This window comes from Euprymna scolopes, chromosome 33 (assembly GCF_053919585.1).
Source record: "Euprymna scolopes isolate OS-2025 chromosome 33, ASM5391958v1, whole genome shotgun sequence".
NCBI lineage: Eukaryota > Metazoa > Mollusca > Cephalopoda > Sepiida > Sepiolidae > Euprymna > Euprymna scolopes.
The window spans coordinates 66439308-66459631 of NC_136514.1; the positions used below are offsets into that span (position 1 = coordinate 66439308).

Genomic DNA, 20324 nt, shown 5'->3' on the forward strand with positions numbered 1-20324 from the left:
CACAGAAAGAGCAGGGAGAGTGCTTCTTCGGAGAGGGGGATTCGGGGCTTCATCATCGTCTGCGCTGTCTTCCGTGACACGAAGGTCGGCGAACCTAAAGCTGAGCATCGCAGTATCACTGTCCGGGTCTTCATCATCAGCAGGAGGGTCAGTACTTTGAAGGCTACCACTCTCAGTGTCGCTGTGCGTTGAAGCCGTCATGAACCAGAATGATGGGTCACTGGTCACGGATTCAATTTCACTATCTTCGTCAAGCGGCAGCTGCGTTTGGAATACTGATCTTAAATCTTTAATATGACGAGGTACTCCATCAACTCGCACCGCCTGCGGGCTGATCACTTCAGTGACATGACCGGTTCCATAGCGAGTCGTGCACTGGCCTCGGGGTTTTTTAACCCAGACGACATCTCCTTCTTTCATGTTCTTTTGTGGTGGCTCTGGTTCGGGTAGTGAGCTGCTCTCCAAACCTCTCACCCTGACACGGTATGTATGTAGCACGTTGGCTGGCGCAGTGGAGGGTGAAACATCGTCCTTAGGGGTGACATTGTACCAATAGACTGCTTCAGGTACCGTACACCCCTTCCGCGCTGCGATTGTCTTAACAGTTCTGTGATTGCGCTCAATAATCCCGTTTCCACTGGTAACATGGGCACACCGAAAACGCAGATGGACACCCCAGCCATCTGCAAACTGTTTAAACGGCTCACTAACAAAAGCGGGGCCATTGTCGGTGAGTATCTCAGAAGGAGGGCCACGCTCGAGGAACACACCTTCCAACTCATGGATAATGGCAGCCGCGTCCTGCCGGCGAAGGGGCCGCCACAATGAAAACCTAGATGGTCCACAGTCGATAAGCGTCAAAAAATGCCTCCCGTTGTAGTGCGTTATGTCCATCGCAATCCTATCCCAATTACACTTCACACTGAGTATTCCCTTCTTCCACCGGACAGGTGCTGGGTCGATCGATCGGCAGGTGTTGCAGCTTCCCACAACAGATTTCACAGCCCTCCGAGACACAGAGGGGTCAACCAATCTGGCGAAGTAAAGCGTTCGGTTTACACCGGGGTGCCCGCTTTGGCCATGGACATCATTAATATGCTCCGGGCTGAGTCTATGTCCCATTGCAGCGCAATTTACAGGTGCTAACTCGTTCACTTTTGGCAGGTCTAGCCAACGGCGTGGCACTCTGGTCAGACGATCCGCCTGATTCAAATAGGACTGCACCAGTGTCACATCTATGACCAAGTCGTATTCCTTAGTGGTTTCGGTTAGGGTAGCAAGCTGCCTCCGGATCAACATTTCGGCCGACGCCTTCGTTGTCAGACGTGCTTTTCCGTTCAAGGCATTGGTCATCCACCGATGCACACACGTGGAATCCGTGATGATGTGAAGGATTCTAGCCTGCCACTGAAGCGCTAGATTGACTCCTTTCAGTGTAGCATCGAGTTCAGCTAGGTTTATATGCTTGGCGTCATTCTCCGGCCGAAGCCAGCAGGCATCTTCTATTATCCTTCCGTCGACCGCCAGAGCAACGCCAAGGGCAAGTGAGCTGGCGTCTACCCAAACTGTAAATTCACTCCCATCGACACACCAGCTCCCCCGTACAGGGTCATCATTGGTCACTCTGGCCACAACTTCCACCAGCATGCTTCGCAGGGCAGGATCATGCACCTCATCGTCCCATCCAGTTGACATAGAAGTTGCCCGTCGCTTTATGGCCACTACAGCCACTCGGAGCCACCCACACACAGGGAAGTGACCCACCAATTTTCCGCAGATGGAAAACGTGCTCCGACGTGTGATGGTAGATGGGATTTCCGGGATTTCACCACTCCTTCCCTATTGAAGGCCATCTGCACTTCCGCTCACCTGCAGTCCGAGCACTTTCGCCCCGTCCTGTAGCCGCTCCGGCTCCTTGCACGACAATCCGAAGTGCTCGAAGTGTTCTTTGACCGCCTGGGCAGACAGGAGGCTCTCATTGACAAAAATGTCGTCTATATACGACGATGTCGCATGTTGCACCACTTCATCTTGACGCCGGATCGCCTGCATGATTGCTGTCATGATGTTAGGGGCTACATTCAGGCCGAATCCTAGCCTGGTCAAGCAATAGCGAGTTCCTTTGATCACCACCGTCTGGAACGGCCACAGCGATTTCTCAACACGTATTTGCAAGTACGCTCTTCGCAAGTCCAGTATGGCTGCTTCCGCACCCTGCCGCCGCCACTCCCGTAGTTTATGAGCACAGACATCAGCCCCCGCAGTGTGTGGGTCAATGTATTCATTAAGTTCTCGGTAATCAAGAACAGGTCGAACTTTCTGCTTGTTCTCTTGTCTGACAGCCATCAGGGGAATTAGCCCCCGCGGGGGCCCGAGCTCATCCTCTGGGTATGGAACTAACCAGCCATTATCCAGCCACACTTGAAGTTCTGCCTCGTACTGCCCCCTAAGCCACGCAGGAGGGGGATACTCTGTAAGTCGATTCCGCATTGACACTGGTGGCTGGTCGCCTGCCCATTTCCAGGACGCTGTCAAGTGTTTGTGCCCTTATCGTATTCTGCATGGAAGTCGGGCTCATCGAGAGTGATTGCTGCACACATTTGTTTGTTTGGTCGAGAGAAGCTCACATCACCGGCGCCGTTCACAGTAATTCCGCCTAGCTGTGTGATAGCGTCCATTCCAAGGAGAAGGTCATATCCGAGCAGCTCCCCATCGACCACTAACAACAACCGGAGAGCCATTGCCAATGCTGATATGAACAACGCTGACCCCACAACACACCAATGAGCCTTGGCCGACAGTAAGTACAGGGATCCTTCGTTTCTTCCATGTGGCGCGATATTTCTTTCGAAGAAGGGTTTGGGTACAGCCGGTGTCAACCAGCGCTGAACGTTCACATCCATCAACTTGAACTGTTACTGCAGGCAGCGCTTTGTTCAATGCCGCTTGGGGAGGGTGCTAGCGCTGCGGCGTCCTCCCCTTGCCCGTTTCCCGGACAATTCTGCGCTATGTGACCTGGCTTATTGCATTGGTGACACCGTATTACTTGTTGTGCTCCATAATTAGGGGTGCGCCTTGTACCGCTTTTGCAGTCTCTGACAAAGTGGTTGGGGCCACCACAGGTATAGCATCGTAGACCCTTCGTTGGCGAGTCCAGAGTGTCAACAGCTGCGGAGACTAGTTCTTTATAATTGTTATGAATACTTAATCACCATTCTCTTCTTCATTATAAATGGCCATTATAAATTCTGTGGGTGTTGCCAAATTCGTTTTTTTGTTGAATCTATAGGTATTTGTTTTTTGGCTGTTTGCGTATTATAATATTTAAAAATTCCTGATCATAAACTAAATCCTAAATCTAAAGTCAAAAAGATAGAAAAAATATAATTTCAGATAAATTAACAAAATAATGGTTATATGAATATATATAACTAGGATAAATACTTATTCCAGTTTCCATATTCAACATAGTTTGAAAATTGAAATAAGGTAGAAGCCTCTACACTTGGGTGATAATTTTGCAATCCCCTGAGGTTAAGCAATACAGTGGAAATGCATTCTCTTTTTGAGATTCAAGTCCTGAACAGAACAGATTACTTTGTTCGCTCACTCTGGTCAATCAAGCAAATGTAGTAGCAATTTTTTCCTTAATTCCTAAAAGTACCAATTAAGTAAGAGGCTAAAGCTTTTATATATATTTAAATTGAATGTAAGATTTAAGCATAAAATAATTTATAGCTTTGTTTTTAATAGAAATATATTTGGTATTCCTCAACATTTTATTTGTATATTTTAGCACTCACATTCTGTGTTCCTTGTGGTTTTGAGAAAACGTTTTTGTCTCAAATGTTTCTGGTGTTGCTGTCATGGCTATTCATTTATAAAATATCTTTATCTTTTATGTGTTATTCATTTATAAAATATCTTTATCTTTTATGTGTTATTCATTTATAAAATATTGAACATTTTTATTTTATATTTTCCCTTTTAGTTATGTTAATCTTTTTCTTGATTGCAATTTTCTCAGCTGTATAAGAGATAAAATATCCTTTAAATTTCATGCACTTTTTTCTCTCCAAGAAAAATGGTGGCAAAAGAATTGCAGATGCATTGTTATTTATTTTTTGTTATGCATATCATTTTAAAGATTTTGGCTACTTCAACTAATTTATGTCAGTAAAATAGAACTTTTATTTTCACACGTTAATTTTAGTTTAATATTCATTCATTTTATTTTATTTTTTTTTAGGATGGTGAAGCCCCACATTTTGATATTACTAACTGGGAACCTAAAACCAGTGAGTCCCTAGATTACAGATCTGAATATGATCAGTGCAAATTAATGGGTAAATTAAAGGCTTCAACAGTTCACAGGCAACAAAGATTAAAGGACTTCAAAAATGGATTAGCTATTCGAAGAAATATTAAAGGTGAGTTTGCAACTTAAATATCATGTTCCAATGTTTTCACAGAAAATTTTATTTTAATGGCAAAATATGCTTTTCAATTTGTTTATTTTGCCTTTTTTGGACCAATCTTCCATTTTAACTATCTTTGCTATTAACAAAATAATGGTTATATGAATATATATAACTAGGATAAATACTTATTCCAGTTTCCATATTCAACATAGTTTGAAAATTGAAATAAGGTAGAAGTTCTCTTTAAATAAAGAAAAAATATCGCACAAAACATGTTTTCTTTCTACATATACAAAAGTTTTGTCAATATTAACAGTAATTAATTTAAGTGATTTAATAATAAAATGGATAAATTATCAAAATGTTTAAAAAATATTTTGATAAATTTTTAACAGACGGAATTATTTTTGTTGACAACATAACAATAAAAACTCTGCACACTAATATTTTTTGATGAAGTCAAGAAATGGAAAAATTTCAACTAAGTTTTAATTGTAGATTTAAAATTTGTTAATTAATTTACAGATTAATAGTTACCTCCAATGCATGCCACAGTTTTAACTCCCCCCTATATGTAAGACGGTGTAACTGTAATTTAATTTAATATTATCATCCTAACATTTTTACCATTTAAAAGAAGCTTCAAGTAAACTGCTAATACTTTAATTTTTTACTGCATACAAAAATAATGAAAATGCGAGACAAAAATCGTGTTTACATTATCAACACTTTAAAACAACATTCCTGCATAGTGTCGTTTTTGAAGCGTTAGGCATAGCCATGTTTTAGAAATCTTAGGCATAGCCATGTTTTAGAAATCTAGCAAAAATCAAATAATAGTCATATTTACCTGAAATTTTTGATATTTATTCATTATTTAATTAGCTTACATAATAAAAGTAGGTTTTGTTAAATATATATTTTTTTAGGTGTTCTACCCCCTATATTTCATGTCATGTCATAAACAAAATAAATATAGGTCGATAAAAATTTCAACATTTTTTAAAGCTAATAAATAACGGGATTTTATATATATATATATATATATATATATATATATATATATATATATATAACGTTATAACGGGATTTTATATATATATATATATATATATATATATATATATATATATATATATATATATATATATATATATATATATATATAAAATCCCGTTATTTATTTCAATTACTTTCAAGTTGTAAATAAAATTGGACATAAAATCAATATTATTATGCTAAAAAAACAACTTTTTTCTTGATAATTCTTTTTTTTTTTTGCATGAAGGTCACCACTTATCAAGGTCCAGAAGCCACTCGGGGATAAGGGTTATTTTGTGTACAGTAATCAATGGGGTAGTGTTGCAGTATTCATTAGTAATGGAGATTTGATAAAGTGCCATTACTTAGGGGGGGGGCGGTTCATCAGGAATTTGTTTATGTTGGACTTGAAGACATCCATGTTGAAGTCAGGAGGGAAACAGGCAAGCGGAACAGAGTTCCACAGGCGTGCAGTTCTCAGAAAGAAGCTTTGTTCATGGAATCTACGTTTTGATTTAGGCACAGATAAAGAGTGGAGAAAACTTTTGACAGTGGTTTCAGCTAGACGGGTGTTTTTTATGAAATATTGGCGAGGGAGGACCAGAGATTGGAGCTCAGACGAGCACCTGCCATGGAAATAATGATAAATCAAATCTTGGTAATATAATTATTTGAATTACAACAAAAAACAGAATTCTAAAAAAGAATTATTTTTTAACGATTTAAATGATATTTAATTCAAATATTACACGATATGAAGTTTAAACAAAGATTTTTTTTATAACAGGTTTCCAATTATAAAAAATATATTTATATATCTTAATATATGACTCTTGAGATAATAAAAAATTTTAAATCCCAAATCGGCCTAAAAAAAAAAATTTGTTTTAATTTTATTAAATTGAAAAAGGGTGATCTGTATTTTTGCACCTTTTTCCAAAAAAGTACAGAGGCCTGTAAACAAAATTATCTTTACGTCAACAATAAGTGTCAACAGAAGACGTTAAAATTAATTTTATTTTATTATCTCTTGTTTGTGTAGTTCGTTAATAAAAATCTATTTGTTTTATAAAAGCTAAGTCTTATATTGTATTTTATCCATAAAAGTGTTACTTCCATTAACCATTATGATGTGAATGCCCATCCATAGAAATTGACACAAACACACAAAATGATGACGTTGCTATTAATGTGTACAATGCTGACGTTTTACACAATGTCGTGGAGATACCTACAGATTAAAATTCATTATTTCTTATTTCTTTTTTAAAGTTGTGTATGTTTTCAACATCTTAAATTATCTTCAAAAGACTGTCATTTTGATTTGTAGTGTTAAAGCGACATTACAATTTAAGATGTAGTAACAAAGTAAAAATATTCATAAAGATGTAATTTGATAGTTCTTTTTTAAAGAGATACTTTTTATATTGTTGTAGTATCTGTTTGACCACTCTTCTTTACAAAGTATCATAGGCCATTCTTACAAACATAGGCTGTAAGCCACACACCCAAAACATTGACCTTTCAAAAACACACATTTCAACTTCCTACATCCCTTTCTACATACCTAGTCAAATACCAGCATCTAAATATTTACCAAAAACTATGTAAATACAATCAATCAACATCCCAGATAGTTTTGATTGCAACAATTCGGCCATTAATTAATTATAATTAATTGATTGCAACCCCTAACAAAAACGTTCTTAGCTAACTCTAACAAGTTAGCTCATCTGAACGAAGACATCTGGACTCGAATATATCTTGCAATATACCTCACAAAGGTTCACCCTCCACCCCCACCGAAAACAAAGTAAACTAGTTTGTTAGTGGAGATCATTACCACCAGCCTTGGAAAATACTTTCCCATACTGGGAACTGTGGTAGGACAGGAGTTTGATAACCAACACAAGACCATTGCATTCTTTCCTACTAAACTATTACCAGCTCAGTCCAGATAAGGCACTTTATCTAAAGAACTTTTAGCTATATATCTCGCCATAAAAAAATAACTGGTACTTACTGGAAGGCCAAAATTAATTAATTATAATTAACTAGCAGGACCCATATACTGGCGTTGTCCATTGGAAATATGACATGACACAAAGCCAGAACATATGGTAAAGGTTCACCCTCCACCCCCACCGAAAACAAAGTAAACTATGGTTGTTAGTGGAGACCATTACCACCAGCCTTGGAAAATAGCAGGCTGTGACCAAAATGAAATAATCTGGCTTCCACTGATGGGCATTATCTAGCAGAAGCCACTGGCTGTGATTATCAGCACTGATAGTTACTGGTGACTTGTGCTGATTTGAGTAAGTTAATTAGTTGCAATTAGTGATGGCGAAATCCTTTCAGCTCGACTTTTAATTTTTACTTTAATCAAGATTATTTAATTATTGTATATTTTGCTATAAAAAAACTGTTGTGTCTGTTTGGTTCTCAGTTAGTGACTGAGGACCAAACAGACACAACTTTTTTCCCAATCAAGGGTGCACTTTATTTAGGGTTAAGGGCTGGATTTTGCTCATACTAAAATAGAGATCATGCTTAACTATGCGCTAATGGGGAGTTTTAAAGTTACACATTTTAAGCAGTGCAAATAGACATTACATCAATAAATTACATTATAAATAGCTATATAAAACATATACTATTTAAATTTTGTGGTTCTACAGAATTTGGACCGATAGCATAAAATGTCAGGTAGTGATGGATAAATCATTGTAGACTGAGGCAATTATTTTCCTAATCAATAGGGCACTTTATATAGTTTTAAGGGCTACATTTTATTCTGCCTAACTGTGCCCTAGTGAGGAGGTTTTCAAAACTTCACCTTTTCTGTATTTTAAGCAGTACATAATACTTATAGTTATATGAAAAACCGTCTATTGAATGTTGACTGAAAAAGGGAGCATGTAAACAGCGAAAGTCAACTTGATGAACACAGACACAAAGCTTAAACTATAAGTAACAATAAGGAAAGCTATTGGATGTAACTAAAAAGAGCATATTAAAATCAAGGAAATTAATTTTTAAAGAAATTATGCAGATCAGTGTTTTTTGTTAGCAATTTTATATTCTTAGAACCAGTCAAATGTTATTTGTAATGGGAAACGAAATAGCATAGCATTGTTCTTCTTTTGGTGTCTATCTGTTTGGAAATCGTGCATTCCAATATTTGTTAATTCCGAGTAAGCATATGATAACAGCCAATCATAAATCACATCCAAAATACTTTTGACTACAACAAATTCGGTCATTAATTAATTATAATTAATTGATTGTGATCCAGGTGCTATGCTGTAGTAAGCTTTTCTCTAAATGAATTACAGTGGACTTCACCCAGAAAAATGAGTTTGCGTGGCCAGTCATCAAGCCCAGGGAGTAGAAGACACTAGTAGCAGCAATCAAACTGCCCTCTTAAGAGTAGCAGACAGATATATTGTTTTGTTCAGAACAATTCAAATGTATGAAAAGAAAGAAAGCAATGCCCATAATAAATTCACAATAAGTTGTCGCCATATTCGTTCAATTGCTTCTTTTGTTTACAATACATTGCACACCATTTGTAACACATATAGACTTTAACCCAACGGCCCCTACCAAACATTGACCCTTCAAAAACACACATTTCAATTTCCTACACCCTTTTCCTCATACCTAGTTAAATACCAGCATCTAAACATTTACCAAAAACTATGTAAATACAATCAATCAACATCCCAGATAGTTTTGTACTGCAACAAATTTGACCATTAATTAATTATAATTAATTGACTGTGACTCAGGTGCGTCGCTGTAGTAAGCCTTCTTGTAAACTAGTTTGGGTGCTTGGCATTGCCCGGGTGTTTGGAGGTGTGTGTTGAGCAAAAACAAAAAAGTGGTAGTAGGCAGGCAGGCTCGAACCTGAGGAAAAGAAGAAAAAAAAATGACGTTTTTGTTGTTGTGCCCAGCACCAAACTGGAAGTGACATAGATTTAAATTAAGGCTAGTCAATCAAAAAGAGGGGATAACTTTCGAAAATATCGGCAAAAAAAGCGACTCCTCCTTGTAGAAAATTGCCCCGTTGAGGATGAAGGAATTAATATTTGGCCAATTTTTCAATATTTGTCATCTGAAAGTTTGAGGTTAAAATGATACTGGTTTTGTCAGTCAAAAGTTTTAGGCAGACATACATACATACGTACATACATAGATTTAAACAGAGAGGTGAGATTTATATTATAGATGATTTCAGTGAACTGCAACCCCACCTCCGTAAGCCCAGGGAGTGGAAAAAAACACCAGCAGTAAATCAAACCTCCCTATTTAGGGCAACATACAAACTACTAAAATGCAATTTCACATTTCGCTGCTTGTTTCATCCATCTAACCCCAGCTCTCCTCTTCAATTCCTGCTCTGACTCTTGCACTTTCAGCTCTGATTTCTGCTTCAACTCCAATCCTTCCAGCTCTAGTTTCTGCTCTGGCCTGCACTTACAACTCTAGCTTACTCCTGCAGCTTCTTCTCTAATTCTCTCCTTTTGCCCAGACTCTAGCAGCTCCTTCTAGCAACACCTGCGGTTCCTATCCATAGCCTATGGCTTTCTGTTCCACTGGCTGTTGATGCCCGGCTCTCTATTTCAGTACATATCAATGTCTTGCACTTCCAGTATTGGTCAACATCTGGCTGTTCCAGTTACCGTCGATGCCAGACTCCAAACCTTTTTTTTACTGTCAATGCAGCCATTGGCCATGTCAACACTGACTGGACTCACCTGAAGCATCTTATCACACCTCAGAGACGTCCACAACAATCTCTGTATGATGTCATTCACAGCATAGGCTGTCTAGGCTCAATTTTCTGCATCTCCAGCTTCTTATCCATCTAATTTCTACTGCTGTTCAAGTACAGAATTTTCTGTTCTTCAACATTGCTGCTTCCAGAATTTTCATTGATTGACTTTCTTCATTAGAGCGATTCTTTCTAAATCCATTTTGGTTCTTCCTGAGCACTTCTTCGATCTTTGGTTGGATATGGTTGAGAAGCATGACATTGTAAATTTTTGCTGCAATTGGAGTGAGTGTTATTTTGTAGCGGACTGGTGGTATATTATATATATCCCCCAGTCGTACAAAATAGGAAAAATGAATTGAGAAAGAAACGAACGTGTTAAACTAAAATTAATGAACTAGAATTTATTTCATGAAGAAACAAATAAAAGGGTACAGCACGTGTTTAGTTTGGCGTGCGTCTCTCGCTGTTAGCTGGTGAGAAGGAAAGTCTATTGTTGTAGAGAGAGAGTTTTTGTGGCAGAAGAGAATGTTCATGAATTTGTGAGAGAAAAGGTTAGCGTGGAGAGAAATCCACAAAAGGAGAATGTTCATTTGGTTTGTACTTATCAGTTTAGATGGAAACAAAGTTGGTTTTGAATTTACTTCGGTGTCTTCTTTTTCTGGTTGTGTGAGTTAGGCAGTGTTTAGTAATTGAAGGTGTTGGCCCATACATGAGAGCATAATCGGCTTCAGTTCACTGGTGCCTTATTTCTTTTTTTTTCTTCATTATGTCTCTTCAGGGTTGGTGACAGAATCCATCCGCACATTGCCAACGCAGTGGGGCGAATCCTCTTCTCCTCATCTCTCTAGGTCGGGTGGGGGAACCTGTCTGTGCGTTCACTGACGCAGTGGGGTGGATCCTCTTCTCGAATCTTCTCTCCTTCAACCGGAAGTCCCACGCTTTCTTCCGGTGCGCACGAGACCTCCTTCCTTCATCTCCGACTGTTGACCTCTTCCTCCCCTGGCCCTGCAGCCAACCCTTACCTATCCCCACAATTCCTCTGTAGTTGCTTGGCATACTTAGGTCACCCTTCTTGGGGAAGGGAAATATGCATCCTTCCCTCCATATATGAATACCTTTTTGATTATATACAGAATTGCATGAATCAAGAAGGATGTCATTGAAGCCACCTGTCTTCCATATTTCAGGAGGAATGTTATCTAAACCTGCAGCTTTACGATTCTTGGTCTTCTTTAGTACAATTAGAAGTTCCTCCATTGTAAAATCACCCTTCTCAATATCGAGTTCCTGTACAACAATCGGCTGAATTGGTTGATCTATCACTTCTGGTTTGTTTCCGAGTAGCTTTTCAAAATGTGCTTTCCATTTCGAACATGCATTTTCCGGAGTGTTTACCTTTAACGTAGCTTTGGCAGGTCGTTTGTGCCCAGATATCTCATTTACTACTTGCCAAGCCAGATAGGATTGTTTGTTATCTGCTGCATTCGGGATTCGATCTATTTGTTCTTGGACATACTTCTGTTGTTCTGATAGGTACATCATACTAAGCTCTTGAAGCACCTGCTTCCTTAATTTCGTATTCTGTCAACTAGGGTATTTATGTTGTTTTTTGATTATGTTTTTTAACTTTACTCGTTTTGATATTATTTTGTCATTTTCACACGGTACTTTTCGCTTTACTTTGGACTTCAGAGGTATGCACTTCTTTACTGCTTCTTGGTGCAATCTAACAAAGTTTTCATAGGTAGTATTTGCAGTTGGTTCCTGCTCTTGTACTTGTAAAGCATCAAATCTGTTTCGCAGTTCGAATATGAATCTCTATTTGATCTGATTGTCGTATGACAACGTCGACCAGTTGTAGGGCTGTCTAGATGATTTTTTAGTTTTGTTCGCTTGTAGACTTAACTTCAACTTAGAGGTTACAATCCTATGATCAGTATACACACCATAGAAACTGCTCTAAGTTTCACAGTTATGACAGGTATTGATCCACTTCTTATTCATAAAAAAATAGTCCAGTTGTGCCTTGTCTTCATTTGGGATAATCTCCTCTGGCTGCAATGCACTTATTGTACTGTTTCATTCCAACAACTTTTGGAATGCCCCATGAAAGTCCTCTTGTGTCGATGACCCTCGTCACAGCCTCTTTCATCTACTCAGTCTCTAAAGTTCTCCTTGAGCTTAGAGGTAATCAGAAGTCAGGGAGCAAGGTCTGGACTATAGGGAGGGTGAGGAATTGTATTGATGCCCATCTTGATTAAATAGTTCTGTGACAAAGATGGAGTTGATGACTGATGCATTGTCCTGGTCGAAATGCCATTGAGCCAATTTGAAGAGTGCTGGCGTCTTATGAAATCTCTTCCTGAACTCTTTTAAAACCTCAGCATAGTATTCCTTGTTGACTGTCTGCTCAGTGGGAAAACTGTATGTAGATCATGCCTGTCATAAATCATAAATTTCTGGATGGATTTGCTCTGTCTGGCCTTCTTGGGTCTGAGAGAGTCAGTATGCTCCCACTGGGTACTTTGTCTTTTGGTCTCTGTGTCATGGCAGTAGATCCAGCTGTCATCACAGGTTATCATCAAGAACTGCGGGATTTTAATTGATCAACTTGACAATCTCCCTGCTGTCATGATGTCTTTCTTTCTGATCTTCTCTGAGCATTCTTGGGACAAACTATGCACAAATCTTCCTCATCTTTAATTCCTCAACAAATAATTGTGCATACAGTTCTCATACTGACATCAAACTGTACACTTATTGTCTCTTTAGACACACGATGGTCGTTATCCATGAAATTCTTTATTTGGCCAATCAACTCTAGTATTCTGACTTTCTTATTCCTCCAACACCTCATCATCCATTACAAACTCCCTGCCTTCCTTGAATCTCTTATGCCACTCAAATACCGATGCTCGATTCAATTGTATGTCCAAATTTTTGAAAATAATAAAATACATAAATAAGATCAAAGTGTAGTATCTGTTCTCAGACACAAAACTTTTGCTCTTTTTCAAGGGATCCACCACCGGGCTCTCGGGCTAGGTTAAGGTGTTTTTTGCATACTAACTTTCGTTAGCAAGGACCAGACCCCCTCCTTTGGGGAGTCAGGACCTCAAGGACCGACTCCACATTTGTGGGAGCTTGGACCCGAAAACCGATCCCCTTTTCTGGGAGACTGGAATTTTGGGACCAGCACCACTAGTTGGTAGTTGTGACCGGCTTTCGTTGGTTTCTTTTTTTTTTTGTTGTTGTTTTTCTTCGTTTCGGTCTCACCTCTCGGGACTGGGATGGTCTACTTTCTCACCACTTAATTGCCTGAGCAGCACTCTGACCTGCCAGGCCAAAACTTTGTCTATTTTCGCTGCTCTCCCGTTGGATCGAGCAGACAGGGTTCGCTTTCTCGCTTCTGTTGGGGTAGTTAGTGGGTAGGGTGATGTGGGGTAGGGCGGGTGCTTCGTTTCTGCGCTCCTCTGTGGGCAGAGATGTCTATCCCTTCTCTCTCTTAATTGCGACGCGGCACTCTGACCCGCTAGCACCCACTGCGTCTTTCTTCTCTGCTCTCCCCCCGTGGGGGGATTCGAGCTGCTAACCCGACATCCCCGTAAGGGGAGGTCAAAAACTCTAATTTCTTCCGAGCCCGCTCCTCCCCCTCCAATCCCCTGGGTTTTCTTTTCTCCCCACTACACTTTGGTCCGCGTCAGCGGCCAGAGCTACCACCACGATGCCAGGCAGGCGGACCATACCAGTCCAAATGCGCAACATTGCACCGCTGGAAGAATCCCCGATGAAGGGAACCAAGCCCTCTCCTCCTAAGAAGGCGGAATGCGAGGTAGGGCCGCAGCCCGCGGCGACCTTGCACCAGATCGACAGGGTAGGGCCGCAGCGACCCATGAAGATGCACCTGCAGCACCCGGAAATTGTGAAACTGCTCCCCACGAGGGTAACCCGCTGGGAAAAGCCCCTCCCAACATGCTGGATGTGGAAAGAGCGGTGGATTCTGAGTCAGCATCAACCAAAGACCCAGAACCATTGAAAACAGCAAGAGAACAAGTCTCTCCCGCTCCCCAAAAGGGCGACTCCCCTTCGGTGGAAAGGGAAGATGAGAGCAGCAATACCGAGGAGCTGTTCTTCGCCACGATCGCCTCCCTTCAGACACTCTTCTGGGATGAAGCTAACGATCCGCCCTCCAACACTCCCCAAAAGGGCAATGACCAAAAGGAGGTAGCGAAGGAAGGGAGCGGCAACGTACCTGCCTGTGCCAACAAAACCAAACGGGCAGGAACAGCACCACCCCCAGCCGCCACACCTTCTACATCATCTGCCGGAGACACACCCCCAGGAGGGGAGGTACCACCAAGCCTCAAGAAAAGCCGTACTCAGCAGCCTTCCAAGAGGAAGAAGGGAGTAACCCAGGGGATCGGCCACAGCCAGGATACAAACGCATCAATAGACTGGCCAGCGCTGTTCTCCAACATTGAGACGAGCCAAGCGGACCCCAAACCCGGCGAATCCAACATTAAAGGAGCAGCGCCAGCAAGCCCGCGCACGGAGCCAGTCAAACCCAAGCATGGCGAAAACACGGCATGGGGTCCGCAATCCCAAGAAGAGCAGCTGACACCCGAAGGCTACAGAGAACTGTTTTCCTCGACTTATAAAGAGTACACCAAGGGAAACATCATCCTTCCCCTTCCTGGACAAGTCGATGAATTGGAAAAACGTGTTCTCTCCCTGATCACTTCAGACCTAAGAACCATGATTGAACTCCTTCTCGACCAAAACATTTCGGGCAAATACGTCTGCAGAAGGAGTTATGCAATGTGGGACGCGCTGCTCCCCAGCCAAGAAGAAGCTGCAAGACTGTCCAGGACGGACCGGAACTGGAAAAACATCCGTGTCCCTTAAGGTAGATATTGCCGCTATCCAGAAGACCCACTTTGTTTGTGACAAGGATTGCCAGGTGCTGGTAAACGATTACGATGTTTATTCAGCATATAGTCGTGGAATCTCCTTGCTAGTGAGTCGCACCCTGTCAGCGTCGGTGAATGTTGTTCACGCAGGCGAGGACAGGCGGGCGCTTGTTGTTGATGTTGCCTTTAATTGCAGTGTTTTTCGGATTGTCGCTGTTTATGCTCCCAATTCTGCTGTAGAGAGGGTATCCTTTTTTTGACGGTTGGAGGGCTTCTTAGTGGATCCGGAACGGTTAGTTCTAATGGGTGATTGAAATGCAATCCTTGATCCCAAGATAGATAAGGTTGGAGGGGATAGTGGGTCGGTGTGGTGTGACAGCAGTCTGTCTGACCTGATGGCCTCGTGCGATCTTGTCGATAGATTCCGTCTGGATCATCCAGGGCAGGAGATGTGGATGTGGCATACTGTAGTGCCTTCCCATCCAAGTACCTATTTGGATCGGATGTTAGTTAGAAGAGGCGACGTAGACTTTCTATCTTGCCCCACGTTCCACTTGTTAGGACACTCGGACCATAAACTTGTTATGGCCCGTTTGAACTTAAGTGCTAGGCCTAAACTAGCCGGATACTGGAAGTTCAACAGCACCTTGTTGGAGCTGGAGGACTACCGGTTGAAGGTTACCAAGTTAATTCAGCGGGCTTTAGTGGGGGCGGTTACAGGGAGTAAGTGGTGGGTTAGTCTTAAGGCCAAAATTAGACGCTTCTCTGTTCAGTACAGCCAACGCCTCGCACTAGATAAGGCTAGGCAAAGAAGCGTTTAGAGGAGAAGCTGACCCGGGCGGTGGAGAGGGGGGACTCCCTAGAGATAGCATTAGCCAAACAAGACCTCAGCCGCTTGGCTAGCGAGCGGTATGAAGGTCAAGTAGTTAGAGTTAGGTTAATGAAAGTCTCTAACGAAGCTGTTAATGTTGACGTTGTTGAGCGTAAGGCTGCTCTAAGGCGCGGTTCGGACGGGTACATTCGGAAAGTACATAACCTGGAAGGACGTGCCTTAGTATCGACTCGGGAGATCTGCGAGGGGTTTCGGGAGCATCTATCGGAGCGCTTCACCCAACTACCCGGACTCGGGGTCGATGAGTTTGGCAGCTATTTGGCTGACTCGCCCCGCCTCACGGCGGCTCGGGCAGCTAGCTGTGATGGTCTTGTTACAGAACATGAGGTCATTACTGCGTTGAAGCAGGTCGGCTACAACAAGTCCCCGGGGCTTGATGGTTTACCCTACGAGTTTAACTTGAGGCTGTCGCCCATGTTGGTCTCTATTCTGAAGGATATGTTCAACCATTGGTTTGCCCAGGGTTCCATCCCTGGACAGGTGACCAAGGGTGTGATCACATTGCTGAGGAAAGGTCAATGGCATGGTGGGGAGGAAAATTTTGACGACTTTAGGCCCTTGACTCTGCTAAACACAGAGTTAAAGATTTTGGCAAAGATTCTTGCGAATCGCTTGCAGGTTGTCATCGCTGACTTGATCGAACGAGACCAGAGTTATGCTGTGAAGGCGAGATCAATTCAAGACAATCTTCATCTTATTCGCTCGATTATAGAGGGAATAGAAGACGACACCGAAGTCGCGCTGATCAGTTTGGATCAGTCCAAGGCGTTCGATAGGATCGACCATCAGTTCCTGGGATCTGTGCTAGAGGCCGCCGGATTTAATCCGGACTTTCGCAAGTGGATCTTTGTCCTGTATGATAGACCGACGGTAGCGGTGCAGATCAATGGTAAGCTGTCCGAGTCATTCGCCGTCTCCCGGTCGGTGCGTCAGGGTTGTCCGCTGTCGCCTCTTTTGTACGTCCTGGCGTTGGAACCCTCCTTCGCAAGTTAAGGGACGAGGCGGCTACATCAGTCCTGCGCGGAATTGCTTTACCTGGAGGCACACGAGCCAGGGTTTCCGCGTTCGCCGATGATGTCACCGTGTTCGTGTCTTGCCCCACGGACGTTCAAGCAGTGGTTGAGGCGCTCGCTCGATACGAAGAAGTCACAGGGGCCGTCTTCAACTGCAGCAAGTCTGTCGGCCTGCGGTTCGGGGCCTGGACCGGGGTAAACTCGCTTCCAGGTACCTTCAGCTGGACCGATGGGCCAGTCCGCATTCTCGGTGTCTGGTTTGGACCGGGACTTCAGCTGGAGAAAAATTAGTTGGAAGTATATGGCAAGGTCAAATCGTCGGTCAAGACTTGGATTCGAAGGAAATTGTCCTTGAAGGGTCGGGCGGAGGCGTGTGCTACATACGTCTTTCCGCTCAACCTTTACCTCTGTACTTCCTCTCCCTGCACAATGCCTAACCCACTTACAAAAGCGCCTCGACTCACTTCTGTAGGACAAGGGTAAGCATTATGTGTGCAGAGAGGTCTGTGTCCAACGTCCGAGTGAGGGAGGCCTGGGTCAGCCCAGTCTCTTGTGTCATAAAAACGCTGAGAGATTGGCTTTCCTGGGTCGTTCACTTGAGGAGAACGCTCCTTGGGTCCCTGCGGTTGAGAACTCGTTTCCCAATCTCAAACCCGACCCCTCGGTAGAAGGTCGTCGTAAACCAAGGGGGGAGTCCAAGTTCTTTGCCGAATGCCGGAGTGCACTTAGAGCTTTGCCGGGGACCAGTGTCCTCGAACAGCCTAGAAAGAGACTTTATCGGGAGTTAGTGGTGGGTACCGCGAAGTATCTTCCTTTGTAGGCGGTTAGGTTGGTCGATGGAGGTTATCCGCTCTCAATGGAGTTGGGCGCCAGGTCGGGATTTTCTGACAAACTCGGAATTCTCCCTGACCTGGCGACTGGTCCGAAAGGCACTGTCCCTGGGAACTGCATCCAAAGCAGCAGCAGCACCAAGTATGGAGTCAGCTCCCCATGAGGACCACTCCACTCTAGTGAAGACTGGGAGTGAGGAAGAGCTACCACAGCAAGTGGCAACTGAAGCCTTGCACTCCCCTACATCAAGGAAGAAAGATGCCTCAACTGTTACTCCCCAGGAGGGGAGCAACACACCCCAGAAGAAAAGGAAGGAGCAAATAAGGGAAGCCAAAGTCGCTGATAAAGACAGCCCTCGAACGACCAAGGCACTCGTCCCTCAAACTTTACCTAGGTCTCCTTCCAAAAATAAGACTCCTGCTCCCCAAGAGGTCAATTTCACCCAAGGGGAAAATATACAAGGAAAGGATTCCGCGGAGGGAACCTTGGACCTCATAAACTCAACCATTGAGTCCATTAAGGTCCTCTTCGGGGAAACCGATAACCAAGTGGGGTCAGCTCCCCAGGCGGGGAATCGCCCTAACTCACCAGCTCCGGCCACGAAGACTACTGAAGCTGTGTCGTCAGGACCGAAAGCCATAAACAATGGCAAGGAGGGAGAAGCCCGGGATACAGAAGCTAACCAACTCGCCAACATGGAATGGCCATCTCTGTCTTCCCAACGTCAAAAGGAAACTCCCAAGCAGCCGCAGAAGCTGAAGCCGGAAGAATCAAGACTAGAGTCTAGCAAAACAGAAGCGTCATCCTGGGGTCCACAATCCCAGCTTACTCCGGTGGAATACAGGGAGTTATTTGAATCCACATATAAGAACTTCACGGACGGCAACACCATTCAGTCACTCCCGGGGTCCGTTGAAGACATGAAAAAGAGAATAGTCTCCCTGATCACTTCGGACGTCAGAACCAAAAGCCTGGCAGGTATCGGAAAAGATACCATGGTAGACTTACTACTGGAACTAAACATCCCAGTTAGATACGTCTGCCGAAAAAGCTTCGCCAGATATGATATCCTGCTCCCGACTCAGCAAGAGGCGGAAAACATCGCCAAGAGATCACAGCTCCGCTCCAAAAACATTAAGCTCCAGGCGGAGTACATGAACCGAAGGAAAACGTCGGTGTCGGTTCTGAACGTCCCCTGCTTCCTGGAACCAAAACATATGGGGGCGGTCTTTAGCCAGTATGGTGATGTGGAGTCGGTGGTTCCTGTTAAGGGGAAAAGAAACATCCCCACTGGTGAATACAAGCTGGAAATGCGCCTTAACAGGGACCAATTTTACAAAATACCGGCGACAATGAAATGTGAGGAGGGAACCCTCTCTATCATAGTAGAGGGTAGAAAACCTATTTGCTGACAATGTCAGCAGCAGGGCCATATGGCTAAGGATTGCCCTAAAAAAGTCCAAGCCAGGGACCCAGCAAAAACCGCTGCTGACAAAGCCAGTGCCAACACAGGAACAACAAAGGCAGCAACAACAAAGGCTGCAATGCCAGGATCCAGCGACGGATGGACCACGGTTACCAAGAAAGGTAGAACCAAATCGGTCATCCCTTCTCCCAGTCAACCAGCAGTTGAGGTGCCGATAGCTGACACCAGTAAAGCGATCGACACCATGAAGACTTCAACTGGAGAAAAATTGGTCGGAAGTACATGGCAAGGTCAAATCGTCGGTCAAGACTTGGATTCGAAGGAAATTGTCCTTGAAGGGTCGGGCGGAGGCGTGTGCTACATACGTCTTTCCGCTCATCCTTTACCGATTGTCTGTACTTCCTCTCCCTGCAGAATGCCTAACCCGCTTACAAAAGCGCCTCGACTCACTTCTGTGGGACGAGGGTAAGCACTATGTCTGCAGAGAGGTCTGTGTCCAGAGTCCGAGCGAGGGAGGCCTGGGTTAGCCCAGTCTCTTGTGTCATAGAAACGCCGAGAGATTGGCTTTCCTAGGTCATTCACTTGAGGAGAACGCTCCTTGAGTCCCTGCGGTTGAGAACTCGTTTCCCAATCTCAAACCCGACCCCTCGGTAGAAGGTCGTCGTAAACCAAGGGGGGAGTCCAAGTTCTTTGCCGAATGCCGGAGTGCACTTAGAGCTTTGCCGGGGACCAGTGTCCTTGATCAGCCTAGAAAGAAGCTTTATCGGGAACTAGTGGTGGGTACCGTGAAGGATCCCCTTTGTAGGCGATTAGGTTGGTCGTTGGAAGTTATCCGTTCTCAGTTCAGTTGGGCGCCGGGTCGGGACTTTCTGACTAATTCGGAATTCTCTCTGACTTGGCGACTGGTCCGAAAAGCACTGCCCCTCTTCGACGAATTCAGCATGTATGGAGAACAGACGAGGGCCTGGTGTCTGCGCTGCGACGAACACAAGCTCGAAACAGTCGAG

General features: G+C 43.4%; 1 protein-coding gene across 4 annotated transcripts in view; it reads left to right on the forward strand.

The window, feature by feature from the left end:
- LOC145258282 (uncharacterized) overlaps positions 1 to 20324 on the forward strand; it is a 472448-nt gene that overhangs the window by 69005 nt on the left and 383119 nt on the right. For all 4 annotated transcript variants that reach the window (XR_013864089.1, XM_080116286.1, XM_080116288.1 and 1 more), the window contains exon 2: positions 4250 to 4430. Coding sequence is in view for 3 of the 4 variants with exons in the window: in XM_080116286.1 (XP_079972412.1) it covers positions 4250 to 4430 (181 nt within the window). In the remaining variant the exon portion in view is untranslated. The remainder of the gene's footprint in view (positions 1 to 4249; positions 4431 to 20324) is intronic.